Source organism: Microtus oregoni, unplaced genomic scaffold (genome assembly GCF_018167655.1).
Source record: "Microtus oregoni isolate MIOR12 unplaced genomic scaffold, Mior012 000016F_ref0000370, whole genome shotgun sequence".
Classification (NCBI taxonomy): domain Eukaryota; kingdom Metazoa; phylum Chordata; class Mammalia; order Rodentia; family Cricetidae; genus Microtus; species Microtus oregoni.
Genome location: NW_024543075.1, coordinates 17025626 through 17044918, shown reverse-complemented (window position 1 = coordinate 17044918; position 19293 = coordinate 17025626). Strand labels below are relative to the sequence as shown.

The 19293-nt window shown below is 49.0% G+C and overlaps 2 protein-coding genes across 3 annotated transcripts; one reads left to right on the top strand and one right to left on the bottom strand.

The window, feature by feature from the left end:
* The first annotated feature begins 1980 nt into the window (after positions 1–1980).
* Kat8 (lysine acetyltransferase 8) lies at positions 1981–16228 on the top strand. 2 transcript variants are annotated; one of them, XR_005975766.1, is made up of 12 exons: positions 1981–2207; positions 3812–3886; positions 3962–4137; positions 8991–9044; positions 9123–9287; positions 10721–10810; positions 12838–12978; positions 13069–13162; positions 13270–13420; positions 13536–13690; positions 13993–14112; positions 15759–16228. XR_005975766.1 is itself a non-coding variant. In XM_041666222.1 (11 exons), the coding sequence occupies exons 1-11, from the start codon at positions 1997–1999 to the stop codon at positions 14055–14057; spliced, it is 1377 nt and encodes a 458-aa protein (XP_041522156.1). In that variant the 5' UTR covers positions 1981–1996; the 3' UTR covers positions 14058–14173. The 2 variants fall into 2 exon arrangements, 1 of the variants encoding a protein (XP_041522156.1); XM_041666222.1 differs by lacking the exon at positions 15759–16228 and having other exon boundaries at positions 13993–14173.
* Positions 14237–18722, bottom strand: Prss8 (serine protease 8). Its single transcript, XM_041666224.1, has 6 exons — positions 18323–18722; positions 18066–18083; positions 16313–16475; positions 15481–15752; positions 15229–15395; positions 14237–15099 (listed from the first exon to the last, which is right to left on the bottom strand). The coding sequence occupies exons 1-6, from the start codon at positions 18405–18407 to the stop codon at positions 14773–14775; spliced, it is 1032 nt and encodes a 343-aa protein (XP_041522158.1). The 5' UTR covers positions 18408–18722; the 3' UTR covers positions 14237–14772.
* Positions 18723–19293: the final 571 nt, after the last annotated feature.

Below are 19293 nucleotides of genomic sequence, written 5' to 3'. Positions count from 1 at the left end.
ACAAATGCCACATAAAAGAAAACAGCACATCTTTGCATCATTAGACAAATATATTCCACAGCATAAACAAATGTAACACATCTTAAATTAATATTCCACGACAGGGTTGGAATGGGAGAAGGTGTCTTTGGCTTGTCTGTCTTAGGATGTCAGATACCTGGCATTGTCTATCCTGACCAGCAGCAAGACAACCAGTCTTTCCTAGTGCCTTCTCCCGTCTCTCCTATGTGTCTGCCTGTGGGTGTATGCATGTTACTGCAGGTGCCTGTGGGTGTATGCATGTTACTGCAGGTGCCTGTGGAGTCAGAGAAGGAGCTAGAGTTCCAGGTGGTATTTAGCTGCCTGATGTGGAAATGAGCAGTACATGCTCCTAATTGATGAGCCATCTCTCCAGCTCCCCCTCCCCATAAAAAAGATTTTATTCCCCATGCCATGTCTCATAGAGATCCAGTGGCCAAATACTTTTTTTTTTTTTTGGTTTTCCGAAACAGGGTTTCTCTGTGGCTTTGGAGCCTGTCCTGGAACTAGCTCTTGTAGACCAGGCTGGTCTCGAACTCACAGAGATCCACCTGCCTCTGCCTCCCGAGTGCTGGGATTAAAGGCGTAAGCCACCACTGCCCGGTTGGATTTTTTTTAAAAGACAGGGTTTCTCTGTTTAACAGTCCTGGCTGAACTGGACCTCACTCTGTAGACCATGCTGGCCTCAAACTCACAGAAATCCGCCTGCCTCTGCCTTCCAAGTGCTGGGATTAAAGGCATGCGCCATGACAGCTCAGTGAGATATTTATTGGGACATAGTTTCTGGATCCCAACCTCAAGGTGCATCTCTCGTAACAACTGTTGTGAAGACCGATAACCAAATTATGAGTCAGAGACCTTTCAGAGAATGTCTAAAAAAGAGGCTTACGAAGTTCCTGCTCTGCCTCGCACTGTGCTATGAGCTATTGGAGAAGTTCGCAGCAGTGCTGGGCATACTCACCATGCCGTGGGAGCCAGTTCGTCCAAACGACTGGGGTGAGAAAAGGATCTTTATTCCAGTTAGCCAGCCGGTGAGAAGTTGTTTAACTTGAATGTGGTCATATGGTTTAGATAACCTATGACTTGACCATACGTACATGTGGTTTAATCTTCACTGAACCTGTGAATTTGGGGCACTTCTCAGAAAAGGGCCACTACTCAAGATTCCTTAGCCACTGCCAAAATAGCTCTTTACTGCATCTGCCCAGCCCCTCACCCCTCTTTTTAAGAGGTGCCATTCTGGCTGGAGATGTAGTTCAGTAGCAATGTTTGCCTAGCATTGATGAAACCTTAGGGTACAATCCGTACCAGTGCATGAACCTGGTGTGGTAACACACATCCTAACCTAAATATTTGGGAGGATATGAAAAGAGACCTCAAGACACCTCTGGCGACATTACAGGTTTGAGCCCTGTTGGAACGAATGTGATTCTTTAAAAAAAAAAAAAAAGGTTTATTCTCTGAAGGTAGTTTATTTGGCATACTCGTTCTTTCCCTGTCTCAACAGTTTTTACTCCCATCGTGAATGAGAGGCAGGTGGATCTCTGAGTTCGAGGCCAGCCTGGTCTACAAAGACAGAGAGGACTACACAGAGAAACCCTGTCTCAAAAACACAAACCAAAAGCAAAAAGATAAACAAACTCAACCAATTAGATTGAGTTCGGGCGTGGAGGCGCACGTCTTTAAACTCAGCACTCAAGTAGACAGGAGGATCTCTTGTGATTTCAAGGCTGGCCTGGTCTATATACCGGGTTTCAAGTCAGTCAGGACTATAAAATGAGACCGGCTCAAAAAAATAAAGAAAAAAAATCAGATTGGACGGTCTCTAGACTGTAACTACCGATAGCTTAACGGGGTACCCACGACGAAACAAAAGCCACATTACAGTCTCCAACGCTGAGACTCCACCCCCCTCCCCGCTGACCCGGAACTAAAAAGCTCCCGTCTCGCTAGTCTCAGCATCACTTCCGGTACCGCAATGGCGGCACAGGGAGCAACAGCTGCGGTTGCTGCAACGACTTCGGGAATTGTGGGGGAGGGCGAGTCCGGGCCCGGGGAAAATGCAGCAGTCGAGGGGCCTGCGCGGTCCCCGGGCCGCATCTCTCCGCCGACCCCGGCGCGTGGCGAGCCAGAAGTCACCGTGGAAATCGGAGAAACGTACCTGTGCCGGCGGCCCGATAGCACCTGGCGTGAGGGCGGGGTCCAAGGCCTAGAGGCGGGGTCTGGGAATGGGCGGGGCTTACGGATGGGTGCGCCGTCGGGCGGGGTTTGGGGGCTGGGCGTCCCGGGGTGAGGGTGGTTACTCAGGTAAGGCTTCGGGAGGCTGTAATGCTTTCTCACGTAAAGCCACCAGCGAGGTGAGCACGTTGTAAGCCTGCGAGCACTCACTCTTGCCTGATTTCGAACTTCTTTTTTCTCGCTCTGTTTCTTCACTGGCTTGTTTGTTTTGTTTTTGTCTGGCTTTACATTTCTCTCGTCCTCTAGGTCGCCAGTAAAGAGGATGCCCAGTTCATAAAAACACGTTTCCCTTTTACTTAGATTTCTTTTTCTTCCCTCTTCAAAATAAACCCCAAGCTAAGATGGTTCAGCAGGTAAAGGTGTTCGCCACCAATTGTGACCCATCTGAGTTCTATTCCCGGGACCCATATAGTGGAAGGAGACAGTGATCTCACTGGTTGTCCTCTGACCTTCAGGTTGAGGCTCTCCTCCACTCCCCCTAATCAGATAAATAAATGTAGTTTTAAATCTAGAATAAAGTGGGGCATGGTAGGCACACCTTTAATCCCAGCGCTGGGAAGGCGTATCTGTGAGTTCGAGGGCAGCCTGGCTTGCATAGTGAGTTCCAGGAGATCCAGGACCCTATTTCAAAAACAAAACAAAACTTCTTCAAGTAACACTTGCATGTCTGAGAACTCTGCAGTTTCTTGAGACAGGGTTTCTCTGTGTAGCCTTGGCTTTCCTGGAACTTGCGTTGTAGACCAGGCTGGCCTCGAACTCAGAGATATCCATCCACTTGCCTCTGCCTCCCAAGTGGCCAGCTGATCTCCCTGGTTTCTAGGCACTCTTAGTAAAGGCCATTGGCTCTCCGAAGACTACCTTTATAAACCTTGGGTCACTGGTGCTTTCTTCTCGGAATGTGTTAACCTTTCTCGTGTTTGCACTTAACTCATCTCTTTATCTCCCATGGTGATCCCATTCTGGACCCCTTAGGCAAACTTAATTGCTTGTATGTTCTGTAACATGTTTTTTTTCATGCCTCAGCTATAATATATGTAACATGTTAGACTTGTCTGCTTTCCTCTGTTAAATGGGAACCTGCTAGAGAGCAGGTGCACGTGTGACTCATTATTGTATCTGCCTTCTGTGTCCAGCAATAGCACCATAGAAGACCAGACTAACGCTAGTTTCTAGACAGATCTGCTAGGTATCCGCCACTATACTAAACGTTTTAAGCCATTCTTTTACCCTTCTAAGTAAGCACTATTCTTACTTTACAGAGAAAGAAACTGAGGTTCAGAAAGTCAATATAATGTGGTCATACCTTCATTTGGGAAATGTGAAGGAAGTCAGCTCCCATGTCCCCCAATAAGTGAGTGACTACAATGAGCACCGACCTTGGAGTCAAACACACTTAAATACCAGGTTTTCTCGGTTTGCCTTACCCTCCTCCCCAGAAACTAAAGTCCTGACCCAGCCCACCTTATAGTTAGTGTGAGTAAGTGCTCTAGCAGACGTGGACGGATGAATCTGGACATTATCCCTCAGTGCATCAGATCTCATTTTTTCTTTCCAGATTCAGCAGAAGTGATCCAGTCTAGAGTGAATGACCAGGAGGGCCGAGAAGAATTCTATGTACACTATGTGGGCTGTGAGTGTTTGGGGCCACTGGGCCTGGGTGGAAGGAAAAGGTAGCAGGTCAGTCCCTCATGGTCCATCTTAACAGTTAACAGGCGACTGGACGAATGGGTGGACAAGAACCGACTAGCACTGACCAAGACAGTGAAGGATGCCGTGCAAAAGAACTCTGAGAAATACCTGAGCGAGCTGGCGGAGCAGCCTGAGCGCAAGATCACGCGAAACCAAAAACGAAAGCACGATGAGATCAACCACGTGCAGAAGGTCCTGGCCCTTTCCCTCCTCTAGGGCCCTGTAACAAAACCATAGCTCTTCCCACTTGAGGTCTTGTAATGTGCCAGGGATTTTATCATTTATTCTTCATTTGTAAAACACCTCAGCGTATAGAGAGAAGAGACTTGCCATCTCACAGGAGGAAATAGTACAGTTAGGACTTGAAGTCCAGAGGAAAGGAAAACAAAACAAAATGACGTCGGTAACTTGGTTTTCCAGCACCATGCTGAGTGCTGTAAAAACTCATCAGATCCTCCCCAGTAGTCCATCACCACAGGGAAAATTTGTTCTTTTTGTACATGAGGAAGTAGGCTCAGAGAAGTTCACGTGTCATAATTAGACAGCTGGTTAAAAGGTAGGCAGGAGTTAGGCAACCCATTAGTTAGTGGTCTGTGAGCCGCAGTACTAGGTTAGACAGGCTTCATTCCCTCCTGTCACTGGCATTGCAGACTGGCCTTTTGTTGATCGTCGTTCTTTGTTTACAGAGGGAGCACAGGTAGGTTTAGAACTCTCACTAGAGGACTGCAGAAATGGTTCAGTGGTGAAGAGCACTGGCTGCGCTGAGCAGTGGTGGTGCACGCCTTTAATCCCAGCACTCACTTTCTCTAAAGCTCCTGAAGTAGATTTCTTTCTCCAATACTTTCTTTTGTCAAATGGTTTGTCAAATGGTGGATCTCTGTGAGTTCAAGGCCAACCTGGTCTACAGAGCTAGTTCCAGGACAGGCTCCAAAGCCACAGAGAAACCCTGTCTCGAAAAACCAAAAAAGCACTGGCTATTCTTCCAAAGTACCTGGTTCAATTCCCAGTACCCACATGGCAGTTCACAACTGTCTATAACTCCAGTTCCAGAGAATATGGCATCCTCAGATATACATTCAGGCAAAACTCTAATATATATACATATAAAAATAAATCTTAAAAAAAAGCAGGCGGTGTGGGGGGAGGCAGAGGTGGGCGGATCATTGTGAGTTCAAGGCCAGCCTGCTCTACAGAGAGAGCAAGTTCCAGGACAGGCTCCAAAGCTACACAGAGAAACCCTGTCTCAAAAAAATCAAAAAAAAAAAAAAAAAAAAGGGAAAGAAATTTCATTAGGAAGTACAGCCAGCCCCAGCCATGGTTTTGATACATTCGACAAATGTATCCGAAACCAAGATTCTTCTTTTAAAAAGACTGTACATATGTACCTATATATAGATAGATTTACTTATAAATATAAAATTAAATATGTGCTTTTTTTCCCTATTGTGGGTGTGGATTGGGGTATGTGTGCTGTGATTGAGAATGTAGAGGCTGGAGAGCAACTTTGGGAATTCAGTCCTCTCCTACCTTGAAGTAGATTCCGGGGCTCAAGCCTGGGTCTGTAGGTTCACACTGCTCACACCAGCACTCGCTGAGCCATCTCAATGGCCCTCTTTGTAGCCAGGCTGGCCTGACTTCCTACATAGCCAAGGCTGCTCTTGACCTGATTCTCCTGTGCCTGCCTCCCTAGTGCTAGGCTTGCAGGTGAGTGATCACGCCTGGCTATCTTGGTCTTGTGTCCGAGTAGCCCAGGCTGGCCTTGACTGTTCCTGGGGGATTGTGTTCCTCCCATTCTGAAGCCCCTTTTCTTTTTCTGTTCCTCTTCCTTTCTGTTTTTAAGTTTGACAATTGTATTGGAGTTTAAAAGAAAGCCCCGAAGGCAGGCGGGGTGTAAAGTTTAGGAAAACAATCTGTGCCTTTAAAAGTGGCACAGAGGTCAGATACGTGGTGGATTGCAGGGAGCCAAGTTTTAGAGGCTTTTATTGGGGAGAAACCCAAATTGTTAAGGAAAGTATGTTTAGAGAAGAGACAGACTAATTCAGTCCTGCATCGATGTCAGAGCCAAGGCCGAGCAGCAGCCGTGAGCCGGGTCAGTTCTGCCTTTCCCGTTCTTGGTGATCACAGTGCAGCCATGCTTTCCTCACTGTGGACTTTTGGTGTGGTGTGGAAAACATTCACTTCTGTAAAAGTTTTTTAGATTTATGTGTGTGAATGTTGCCTGCATGTGTGGCGCATGTATGCCCAGTGCCCACAGAGTTCAGAAGAGGGCATTGATTCCCTAGAGTTGCAGTTACAAGTGGCTGTGAGCCACCATGTGTGTGCTGGGAACCGAACCCAGATCTTCGCAAGAGCAGCAAATACTCCTAACTTCTCAGCCATTTCTCCATCACTTTAAATTTTTTTTAGTAGAAGAAAAAATAGGATAATATAAACAATATCAGTGTTTTCCACGTTCTTAGAGGTAAGTATTATTTTGAGGTAACTCTGTTTCACTTGTAATCCATGCATGTATATCTACACAGACATTTCAGTTGGGTGCAGTGCCAGCTCTGCTTCCAGTACTCTGAGGTTAGAAAGGCTTTCCAGGTCTAGGGTGTTACTGTCTATGGGCTGCTGCTAGCTGGGACAGTAGCAACCTTCTAGTCATCTGTGCTCTGCAGTACTGGTTTGTACGTGTCCAGTTTGACTAGAATTTGGCGGGGCAGGAGGAGGTTGATACAGGGTTTCTCTGTGTAACAGCTCTGTAAAAAAAATTTTTTTTTAATTTATTTGTTTTTTCATTACATATACAGTGTTCTGCCTTCAAGCGTGCCTGCATGCCAGAAGAGGGCACCAGATCTCATTTACAGATGGTTGTGAGCCACCATGTGGTTGCTGGGAATTGAACTCAGGACCTCTGGGAGAGCAGCCATCTCTCTGAGCCATCTCTCTAGCGCCCTAGAACTTTTTTTTTTTAATTGTCATGACTTTGTGTTTAAATAGCAGTTGTGATTCGTGGTTGTTTTCTCGGACCTCACAGGTTTAGAAGATGATCTTCGGAGTAGAATAGTGGCTCAGTTAGCGGGTAGATAATGGGGCTGAGTCACTAAGGATGAGTGACAAAACTGTCACCAGGTTCTTTAGAATCAACCCTGATTGGGGACTTTGGTCTGTTGATTGGTTGGGGCTTTTGGAGGCATGATCTCAAACTTGATATATAGCCAAGGATGACCTTGAACTGATCCCCACGCCCCCACCTCTAAAGTGCTGAGACACAGGTGTGTACCACCGCGCCCTGTTCTAATTATTGTTTAATTCTAAAACTGCAACGTTTAAGAAAAATAGTGGTTTTGTAATTCTTTAATGTATTTGCAGAAAAAAAAATTGTGCTTTGTGAAAATTGAGACTTGAAGTTTAAAGAGGCATTTGAGGAGAAAATCTTTGTTCCTTTTATTTTTCCTGTCTTTGTTGGAATCGGGCAGACCAAGGCTGCCGAGCTACCAGTTCTGTGACCTTAGGCAAGTGACTTTGCTTCTTTGTACCTTAGTTTCCTCTTTTGTATGGTAAGAATGACAAGCACTCTAGTTCAAAGACTCAGTATAAAAGCTAAATGAAATAATATCTATAGTATCTATAGAATGCTTGGCAGCTGCAGGTACCCACAGGCAAGGGACCTTATCCTGGTCTGTCTGTGTACTACTCTCTAAAATTGCTAAAAGAGTTCTCTGTCAAGGCCAGGTGTGGTGGTGCTTACCTGTAGTCACAGCACTGGGGTCCTGAGGTGTGAAGGATTGATCGGCTGGGATAAGAATTTCCTGTAAGCTTGGAGTTCAAGGCTAGTCTAGTTTATAAGGCAAATTCCAGACCGTGTGCTGTGCAGAATGAGACCCTATCTCAAAAACAACATAATTAACAATCTAACACAAAGAAAGAAGTGAATATAAGAAATATAAGAATTCCTGGAAGATGCTTGGGAAGGATGTTGGGAATGACAGGAAAAGCAAAAATAATTATACATGATAGTTCCCAGAGCCCTGTCATAGACTCACCTGACCTGTGCTCTGTGCCGCGGTGAGGTGAGCATCTAGAGCATGAAGAGAGGGACGGGCATGCTCAAGTGGAAGTAACTAAAGGTTGAAGACTGGGAGAAAGGTTTTGAAAGCTGTGGGTTTGAGAGGCAGAGATGTAGCAAGGAACCACAGGTAGTGGTCCAGACCTAAAGTAGCAGCAAGTGTTTCGAGTGGGTCAGAGAGAAGTTCCACTGGAACTGATTCCAGAGGTGCCATGGACATGAGAGTTGGCATCCGCTCAGTTGGCCAGTGACAGTGATGTTTAAGAGAGGGCCCAGAAGAAAGAGTCCTGCAAGTCCTTTCTGGACACCTACTGTCTGACAGGGCAACCTCACATAGTATTCTCAGAAACTGCTGAGGTCTGCTGTTCAGGAGGGAGACCCCAGCCAGCAGTGGGTCTTGCTCTGGACATGAATGACCCAGTGTACAGTTGAAGCTTTTTGTTTGTTTATTTTTCAAGACAAGGTTTCTCTGTGTATCCCTGACTGTCCTGGAACTCGGTATAGACCAGGCTAACCTCAAACTCAGCAATCTGCCTGTCTCTGCCTTTTGAGTGCTGGGATTTAAAAAGGTGTGTCACTACACCCTACATCAATCTAGTTTTTGTTGTTTGTTTTCACACGGGGTTCAACATAGTCCAGGCTCGCTTCATACTTGTTGACCTAGGCCCCCCCCCCCCCACCTTAGGTTCCTAGGTGCTGGGTTTAAAGGCGAGTGCCACTACTGTCAGCAAAGCTCTTAACCTAAGCACAAACCAGGCCTCACCCCAGGCCCTGCTTACGTGTAGCTCAAGGTCTAGATTGAGGCATCTGGACGTGTGGGTCAGTAAGCAGATAGGTGCTAAGAAGAGGCAGCCTCCTAACCACGTAGACCAAATGAGGTGTTGACATGATTATTGTTACTGCAGTTATTATAGACGACAGTAGATGAGCACTGCGTTCTAGGGTGGGGGACAGTCTAACCATGTCTGTTCATCTCTGTGCACTTCTTGCCCAGACCTATGCAGAGATGGACCCCACCACAGCAGCCTTGGAAAAGGAACATGAGGCGGTAAGAATGTGCAGGGTTTGGGGAGCAGCTGGGGTACTCCTGCCCTCCTCGTTCCTGCTGAGCTCCCCCTGTCTGCAGATCACCAAAGTGAAGTATGTAGACAAGATCCACATTGGGAACTATGAGATCGATGCCTGGTACTTCTCACCCTTCCCAGAAGACTATGGGAAACAGCCCAAGCTTTGGCTCTGCGAGTACTGCCTCAAGTACATGAAGTACGAGAAGAGCTACCGCTTCCACCTGGTGAGGCTGGGCCTGCCACGCCCGGGCATGAGTCCAGAGAAGTTGGGGAAAAACTGCCCGGGAGACTAGAGACCTGGATTCCTCTGGGTGTGACAATATTAACTAGGTCTCTATAGAGATCCGAAGTTCAGGGCCATCCCCAGCTACATAGTGAGTTCTAGCCTGGCTTGGACTGCACAAGGGAAGGAAAAACAGGACTTTGGAGAGATAGCTCAGGAGTTGAAAACATTGTATTCTCTTGCAGACAACCCAGGTTTCCAGCACTGTAGTATGATGAGGGAGTGGCTGCGTCCTGCCACCGGCTAGCGTAACCCCCAAAATAACCACACAGAAATTGTATTAATTAAATTACTGCCTGGCCCATTAGCTCTAGCCTCTTATTGGCTAACTCTCACATCTCGATTAACCCATTTTTATTAAATCTGTGTGTCACCACGTGACTGTGGCTTACTAGCAAGATTCTAACCTACGTCTGTCTCATGCCAGAGATTCATGGCATCTGTCACACTGCCCTTCTTCCCAGCATTTTGTTCTGTCTACTCTGCCCACCTATCAAAAGGCCAAGGCGATTTCTTTATTCAACCATGAAAGCAACACATAGACAGAAGAATCTCCTACATCACAGCACCCATGTCAGGTGCCTGTAACTCCAGTTCCAAATCTACAGCCCTCTTCATGTCTCTGCAGGAACTTGCATTCAATTACACATACCCACAAACATGAATACATGCATACACATCATAAATATATGTATTTTGTTTGTTGTTGTAGGCTGACCTTTAAACTCACAGACATCTACCTGCCTCTGCCTCCATCTTCGGAGTGCTGGGACTAAAGATATTGTAACACCATGCCCAGCTAAAAAATAAAAATAATTTTTTAAAGTTTGTTTAAAGAAAGACAGGAAAGAAGAAACAAAGAAAAGACAGCTTTTCTACTACTGGGAGGGTAACTTTGGCCAGCTCACTGCCACTCTTCAGACCTCAGTTTCCTCTTCTACAGAATGGGGATCAAACTATTCAAGTTCCTTGCCCTTACTAAAACCTGGTGTTGGGCTCCTCAAGGCAAAAGAAGCACAAATCCAGCTGAGCAATGTCAGCCGGTAGAAAGAAATGCAGTACTACAGCTGGCAGGAAGGGGGCGCTTTTCACCAGCACAGTAGGACGTCTCCCTAAGCAGCACCTGAGGCGGATATAGAAGGTTTAGGAAAGGAGGTGTTGTGTCCAGACCCAAGATCAGTCGATTGTGATACTTTGCAGTTATTAGCCTCTTTGTCCCTTAGTTATTCCTAAATTCCTTAGTTAGATCCTGTTCTGACGAGGAAATGAGGGTTACTGGATAGAAAGCATGGAACATAGATAGGGCCTGCACATGGCAAAGCCAAGAGGCAGGTCTGAAAGGTCTGAAGCTTGTTCTCTCACCCGGCTCTCCAGGGCCAGTGTCAGTGGCGGCAGCCCCCAGGGAAGGAGATCTACCGCAAAAGCAACATCTCTGTGTATGAAGTGGATGGCAAAGACCACAAGGTGAGCCCGGCTTCCTGGGTAATTCTTACCTATCCCCTCTACCAGGCAGAGGTCAGCCTTCAGTGGGTATCTATATCTACTCTTGACCAAGTGAGGTCTCATGTCACTTGATGCTTGGCCTGTGTTAGTGCATAGAGAACACGGCCATGTGATAATACCACCTCAGGCCAGGTCTCCCCTCTGTTTCTGGGGACTCCTTTTTAGACTGGGTGGTTCTGGTCTGGGTAGTTCTGGAGAACTGTCTTGCCTGAGGCTGCTCTTAACCAGCTTCCTTTCTTCCTGGAAGGGGAAGCATTGTTGTCAGAGATTTCACAGGCTGAGCTCCTGCTTCTCAGAGGAGTGAGTGACTCCAAAGGGAGTGGACAAACTTTGGTGTTCTGTCTCTGTCTTCACTGTCTACTGGGTCTGACAGGTCTCTAGCAGTGTTCTGGTCTCCCCTGAAGGGCTGTGTAGTACAAGATGAAGAGGGCAGGCTTCTTAGATCACCATGTCACTTCCTGGCTAGCCTCAGACAAGTGACCTAATTTTGTTTTGTTCCTGTTTCCGCATCCATAAGATAAGAGTCATAATTATTTACCTCATCTGTTTGGTGGAACAGATGAGACCACAAATGTCAAACGTCAGCTATGTAGGTAGCACGTGCCTGGCATCTAGTAGGCTGTTAGTAAACATGGCCTTCGTTGTTATTGGAGACCTGCTGGGGCAATACCGAGCCTGCTCCCTGTCAGCTACTCTGACTTCCTTTAGCTTGAACTGGTGGAATAACAGCAGTGGCCTCCAGTGACAATGGAGTGGGGCTGGGGGTGGTGTTTGCCAGCTTCACCTTGTGCCTGCTCTGACTCCTGAGTCACCTCAGACTAGCTGTGCTGGGCTCACACAGTCTTAGACGAGGTCGGAGTGCAGAAGCAGTGTGAAAACAGACACCTGGTGTATGGTGACGCGCACCTATAATCTTAGCACCCAGGAGGCTGGGCACCCTGGGCTGTAGCTGTCTGAACCCTGTCTCAAGACATGAAAGGGCTGGGTGTGATGGCACACGCCTTCAATCCTGGCACTCCTGGAAGCAAAGGCAGGCAGATCGCTGAGAGTTCAAGGCCAGTGTGAAAAAAGAAAACAAAACCAGAAACACTTTAAATCTATACTAAGAAGGCAACTGCAAGGCACTATTGTCTGTCCTAATGCTGGCCTAGACAGGTCTCTATTTGCATCAGTTAGACGGGGCCCAGCAGCTGTCCAGGCAGGCAGACAACTCAGGGTTCGGGGCTGGCTGCAGGCCTCTTGAGTTGGCAGTTACCAGCTTCTGCTTAGCAACTTTGTATTGACTGCTATAGAACGTGAGTGGGACAGAGTTTCTGCCCCGCATCCACCAGCTGCAGAACCTAAGGCACTCTTCTTTCTGGGCCTCAGTTTCCTGTGCTGAAAGCTAATGTCTGTAAAGATTGAAGCTGACTGCACATGTAAAACCCTACCTTTTATTTGGCCCTCAAAGTGTTGGCCGTGGAAGCCTGACAGCCTGAACTTATCCTGGAACCCACAGTGGAAAGAAAATAGTGCCTGGAAGTTGCTCTCTGACCTTCTTTACATATGTAATTTAATATTTTAAAAAGTGTCAGATAGTTGGGCATGATGGTACACGCCTTTAGTTCCAGAACTCAGGAGGCAGAAGCAGGCAGATCTCTTTATGTTTGAGGCCATCATGTCTGCAAAATAAATTCCTAGCCAGCCAGGACTACATAGTGAGACCCTGTTCCAAACACAAACAACTAATAAAGGAAGCTGTGAACAGCCCAGCTCTCCTGTTACCGTTAGTGTGAACGGACTTCACTTTGGGCCTCCTTCCTGTCCGCCTTACTGACAGGAAGACTCCTTTCTGCTCTGAATTCTGTTCCGTGGAGGCGCTCACTCCCGCTACCTGCCTGACTCCTCTGAGCAGCCTGGCTCTTTAGAGGCTGCAGAGGCTTCTGGTCCCCAGACCGAGCGGAGGTGTTGTACTGTTTGCTTAGCATGTCTCTATCTCTTATCCCTAGATATATTGTCAGAACCTGTGTCTGCTGGCCAAGCTTTTCCTGGACCACAAGACCTTGTATTTTGATGTGGAGCCCTTTGTCTTTTACATTCTGACAGAAGTAGATAGGCAAGGGGCCCACATTGTCGGCTACTTTTCTAAGGTACTAGATTGGGGAGACTGGGAAGAGGGTGTTATAAACTAGAATGAAGGCTGGACTCCCCAAAGGACCTGAGTACCCCATACTCCACAGGAGAAGGAATCCCCAGATGGAAACAATGTGGCTTGCATCCTGACACTGCCCCCCTACCAGCGACGTGGCTATGGAAAGTTTCTCATTGCGTTCAGTGAGTAGCCGCTGCCATCCAGGAAGTGGGTGCTATACGTGGGAATGATGAGGTGGGGGGGGTGGGGAGAAGCTGGATCTTTAAGGTTTTCTTTCTGTCACTGCCAGGTTATGAGCTCTCCAAGCTAGAGAGTACTGTAGGCTCTCCAGAGAAGCCACTGAGTGACCTGGGCAAACTCAGCTACCGAAGCTACTGGTCATGGGTCTTGCTGGAGATCCTACGAGACTTCCGGGGCACATTGTCTATCAAAGATCTTAGGTACTGTCCATCAAGGACCTTGTGAAAGATCATCTTGGAATCCTACAGGAATGGGCTCTCCTAAAATTGGTCATGGATCTTGTCTCCATGAACTGTGTTCCTTCTCTACATACAGCCAAATGACCAGCATCACCCAGAACGACATCATCAGCACCCTGCAGTCCCTCAACATGGTCAAGTACTGGAAGGGCCAGCATGTGATCTGTGTCACCCCTAAGCTGGTAGAAGAACACCTCAAAAGTGCCCAGTATAAGAAACCACCGATCACAGGTGTGTGGGGTGCTGCTGTGTGCAGTGTGTGTGTGTGTGTGTACAGGTGTGTTTGGCAGGGTGGGATAAGAGTCAAGGCAGCCTTTTTTTTTTTCCTGTTACAAGATCCCAAACCAGTTTGGCCAGTTTCTAGGACTGCCACCTAGAGCAGGTTACTCATTCCTGAGATTCCTCCCCTCCTCAGGACTGAGGTCACCCTTTTGTTCTTACTCTGAGAAGAGGAAACCTGGCCTGGGCCCAGAAAGAGCAGCCAGGTGTGAACAGACTTGACCCACGGCCTCTTGTGCTCTTTTCTCCCACAGTGGACTCTGTCTGCCTCAAGTGGGCACCCCCCAAGCACAAACAAGTCAAGCTTTCCAAGAAGTGAGTGGGCTCTTCCCTGCTTTGGATCTGCGTTTCCTGTCGTTAACCTGTAAATATGTGTACGGACCTGTTTTGTGTCTTTTTTTTTTTTAATAAAGTAAATTCTGCTGGTGTGCTGGACTTTGGAGGTACAAAGGAGATGCTACAGGGTACTGTTCTTCATTTCATCTCACATACAGCCAGTTGTGTTCAAAACATTTACTCCTTGCTCTGCTTATACCCTCACCATGATCCAAGCCCCAGCCAGCTCCGGTGGGGGCTCAGTCCTCCGGAGTCCAGGAGTTGGGCTCAAAGCAGGCTTGGCAGCCAGTGGAGTAAGCCTGAGGTCTTCCCTGTCTGAAAGACACACAAAGCCCAGGAGACAGGAAGAGGACGAAGTAATGGGCTCATCAGGCAGGATGAGTAGGGCCCTGAAGCCAGCCTTCTGCAGCAGTCAGCTAAGCACTGGCCTGTGTTCTAGACACAGGCTGAAGTCAGGGCTCGGTTTCCTATTGAGGCTTCTGGGAGCTCCATAGGAGCCTAACCAATAAGCTGCAGATAATAGAGAAAGGTAGCTAGAATTTCTGGCCCGTTCCACAGGCCATAAACCTCTTGGCCCTAGATTATAACCCCGAAGAGCAGACAAAAGAATGGGCTCAAAGGCCAAGTTGGTGCACTGCCCTCCTGAACAGGCACATGTCCTTAGGGATGCTGTTGGTCAGCTTTGAGGGATAAGTAGCTTAATGTTCAAACCAAAGGCCGAAGAAGGAAGAAGCCAGGGCCAGGCCCAGTGGCAGGAAAAGCATGGGCTTTAGTCCCTGGGCTGGAGCTGAGTTGAAGGCAGCGTGATGGTTGCAGAGGTGGCCATCTGGCTGGGACTCCTGAGTTTGGGGAACTATGCGAGGCTGGAGTTGTGCCACGTTGCGGTGGATCCAGGAGGCATAGGTAGAAGTCAGAGTATATACTCCAGGCCTGTTAGGGGCTCCACAGGCATCACCCCAGCTCACAATGCCTGCCAAATACCAGAGGCCTTCTACGGGACAAGAGAGTGGGCCCCCAGAGTCACCCTAAGGGAAAAAGAAGAGTTCTGTCAGGACATATCTCTGGTCAGCTGTCTTCCATGCCAGCTCCCTCCCTCAGCCCTCCATCTCTCAGGGTCTACTTGACCTCTCTGTTCCCTGAGCCCTTGCCCTTACCTGGCAAGCATCCTTGCCTCCCTTCACGTAGCCGGCACACAGCATGTCCTGCTGGATAGTGTGGGGCTCTTCAGGCACGGCATTGATGTTGTAGAGACAGCTGCAGGTCTCACGGCTGATTAGTGGGACCTCAAGCTGCTGCAGTGGCCTGGGTGTCTGTAGGCTCACTGTGGGGACAGAATGGCTATTCAGGGTTGCCAGCCTCTACGGGCTTGCCTTCCCTGTCTCTTGGCACCCAGTGCCCCACCTCACCTGAAGGGGCCACATGACCCCATCCTGTGACAGTACAATGGAGGCCATTGGGAAAGGAGGCATTGGCTGCAGGGAGGCAGATGGGTTTGACGTAGCGGGAGAAGCTGACAGGGCTGCCAAGGCGGATGAGTGCAATGTCGCCCTCAGAGCCCTCTTCACGGTAGCTTGGGTGGGAGATGATCTGCGCCACCGTGCGGACCACAGTGTCGTTGCTGTAGGTGTCCAGCTGGTGGGCCCCCAGCTTTACCTCATACTCCTTCTTGTTGTGTTCTCTGCAGGTAGAGAGGCAGGACCTGAGAGACCTTCTATCCTGACCCCTGCTGCCTTACACTACCCTAGCTCACAATGCCCGCCAAATACCAGAGGCCTTCTACAGGACACTGGTACTGACCCTGACCTCTCACTTTTACCTCTGACTGGTTCCTTCTTCCCTTCTCCTTCTCCTTCTTCCTCTTCTTCTTCTTCTTCTTTTTTTTTTTGATAAATATTATTTATCCCTGGCTAACCTGGAACTCCCAGAGATCCACCTGCCTCTGCCTCACCTCTGCCTCCTGAGTGCTGGGATTTAAGGCTGCCAAGACTCTTGAAACCCACACAAGGAACTAGTCTGACATATGATCTAGACTGACCCATGGCATGCTTTTTTTTTTTTTAAATAGTGTCTAATGTAAACATGGTCAAGCTGGCCTTGAATTTACTATGTGGTAGCTGTCTGACCTTGAACTTCTGATCCTGGTTCCATCTCCCAAGTGTTGGGATTTCAGGCTTGTTACCCAAACACTGTTTCCCACCCACTTTTGACTCCCCCTCTACCCCTCCACCGAGTTGGTACCTGGGGAAGCAGTGAGCCGCTGACACCACCCATTGATCCGACACGAGAGACCCGCCACACACGTGGACTCCGGAATAGGTGATGCTGACCTGCCAGGGCCACTGGCCAGGTTTCGCATTGCTACCACCTGTGATGCGTGGCTGGACAATGGCACCACAGGAGGCTGTCCAGGGAAGAGGGGAGGGTGAAGTCAGGTCTTTCTGGGACTCCCACAGCAGCCCTTAGCCTGCCGCCCACCCCACCACCCCCCTTGCCCGCCGCCCCTCCTCCCCACCCCGCTGCCCCGCCACCGACTTCACATTCAGCTACCTTCCCCACCCTATGGCTCAGCAGCTGAGAAGTCACTGCCTGGTGATGTCCTAGTCAAGTGTTGTGGCAGCCCCTTCCTCTCAAGCCTCCTTACACATACGAATAGCTTTATAAACCACAAATTTGGCCAAGCCACAGTCTTGCTGAGCTCTCTCATGGCTCCAACTGCCCTTAAGATCCATTCCAGCGGCTGGAGAGATGGCTCAGCTGTTAGGAGCACTTGTTACTCTTGCAGAGGCCTAGGCTTGGCTTCCAGCACCCACATGGCAGCTCCCAACTCTCCTAAATTCTAGTTCCAGAGGATTTGATACCTTCTGACCTCCAAAGGCACTGGACACTCATGTGACACACATGCATTCACACAGGCAAAATACTAAATTTTAAAGAATTAAAGAAAAAAAGATAGATTCCAGATGCACATGGCGCTGTCCTCTGACTATTGCGCAGGACACTTCCTGTCACATACACTGAGCCATACATTACTCACCTCTGGGTCCTCTGGATCCTTTTAATACCAGTCACTTTACTCTGTCTTTCCCACCCTTTCTCTGCTAGGTCAGAGAGCCCCCAGCGCCCCCCCCCAGCACACACAGACACAGACAGACATACACACGCACACAGACACAGACATACACACACACACACACACACACACACACACACACACACACACACGTGCTGCTCTCAGCTTCCAGGGCCCTCTCTCCTGAACACTGTCTGGGCTGACAACTGTTCTCATGCCTATGACTGTCCCAGCTGCGACCTGACCTGGGCGTCGCCTAGGGACATCCCTCTTTCCACCCTATCCCCACGCAGAGCACACAGAGGTATGGATGTGGCTGAACACTGAAACCATTGGACTGTGGTGTGGACCCGCTGCCGCCACTGAGCCAGCAGGGGAGAGGAGTTAAAACTGCCTTCCACATTTTCCTCAAGCAGAGAAAGCAACCAGCTAGATTCTTCCTCCATTCCCTCATAATCATCACAATAGCTGCTGCTTAGCCGCCGTGGCAAGTCTAGCTCCGAAGGGGCTTTCACTATCTAATCTCCGGGACTCCTCGCTACAGCCCTAGAAGAATGGAGCTGACAGACAGTTTTTCAAGGCAAAGAAACTGGAGCTTAGAACGCTAAGGAGACCAGGCTACTAAATAGTTAAGCTGGGACTCAAAACCAGTCCGCCTAGGAGCTAGCTGGTCTGTGGAGTTTCCCTCGGAACCAGCCCAGGTACACACACGGGGAGTCAGACAACTCACCGCTTCCCCTCACCTCAGTTCCCTCATAAAACAAGAGCCATGATTCCATACTCACAGAGCAGTTGGGACACTTAGTGTGGCTAGGTGAGCAAGCTCAGCAGGGTGACAAGAGCTCCTAAAACCCACCGGGGGACTCCACACTGGCGTGCCCTCACTCACTGCCCTCCTCCCAGTTCCCCAGGAAGCCTCACCTTCGGTCCCGCCAGCTCCTGAGGGGAAAGAAAGAGGGAAGAATAAACAGAGAGGCTTGAGAATTCCTGGACCCCTTAATACAAACCGCTCTCCCAGAGGGCAACTCCTGCTTAAGGGGCTGACAGGAGAAGATGGGCAAATGGTAGGAGCACAGAGATTCATGAATCCAGGATAAGAGCTGAGCTCTCCACAGGGTTCTGCCTGCTCTCGCCAGTGCCCTCGCTCCAGCCCTCCCTCCCTGCTGACCCAGACTTACCCATTCTTGACTGGAGCAATCCGAAAAGAAGCAGAATGCCCATGACTTCCAGCTGCCCAGGTCCCAGGCCTACCCTTAGGGCCATGGCCCAGGACGAGGGCCCCCCAGGGGAGACTCTAGGTTAAAAAATGAAGGAATTGAAGGCTGGTTTCGAAGGCTGGATTTAGATGTGGGCTCAGAAGTGACGAACCCCACGATGAGAAGGTGAAGCAAGGGTGAACGGTGGGCTTCTTAGCAGGAAATGGCCACAGGTGGATGGAAGACACGCCTTTAGTCTTTGGACCTGTTCCGTCTTACGACCTGGCCACCACAGAGACCTCTCCAGGTACCTCGGCAGAAGGCAACTACCTGTGGGCCCCTCCCTAAGCCACGCCCTCCTAGCTGAAAGCAGTGGGCTTTTTTTTTTTCCTACTTCTGACCTCTGCAGTCCTCAGTCTCCTTGGGTAGTGGGGGTGGTTCTGAGAGGAGGAAAACTGATCCCGGCCAGTTAGAAAGCAGTCTCGGAGGGGGGAGGGGGGAGGCTGGGCTGAAAACCCTGAGTGCCAGCCAACCTGCCAGCCAACCCTTGGTCCCAGAACTTCCTGGTCTCTCAGAACACCCATACCCACCCCTCACGCAGCAACCTGGCCCAGACCTTATTATTTTAGGGCCACCCCCACTGCCCTCTCTGTCCCTCCTTCCTCGGGCCAGGTATCTCAGACTGGGACATGGGGGATGCCCCAGGCCAGGGCCATTCCTGGCAGGCTGTCTCTGTGCAGCCTGCAGCCTTCTGGCAGGTGTTGAGCATGTCTGACTGTTGACAATCATCCAACAAGTATTTGCTGAGTTCCTACCGTGGCCCCAGGCACAAGTGGCAAACTATACCATCCATGACCTCCTTGAGATTATGATGAAGTAGGGATGTCAGGCTTGAATCAAAAGGGGATTGTTGAATAATTTCAAAGTAGGAGTTGTGATAGATAAAACAAGTG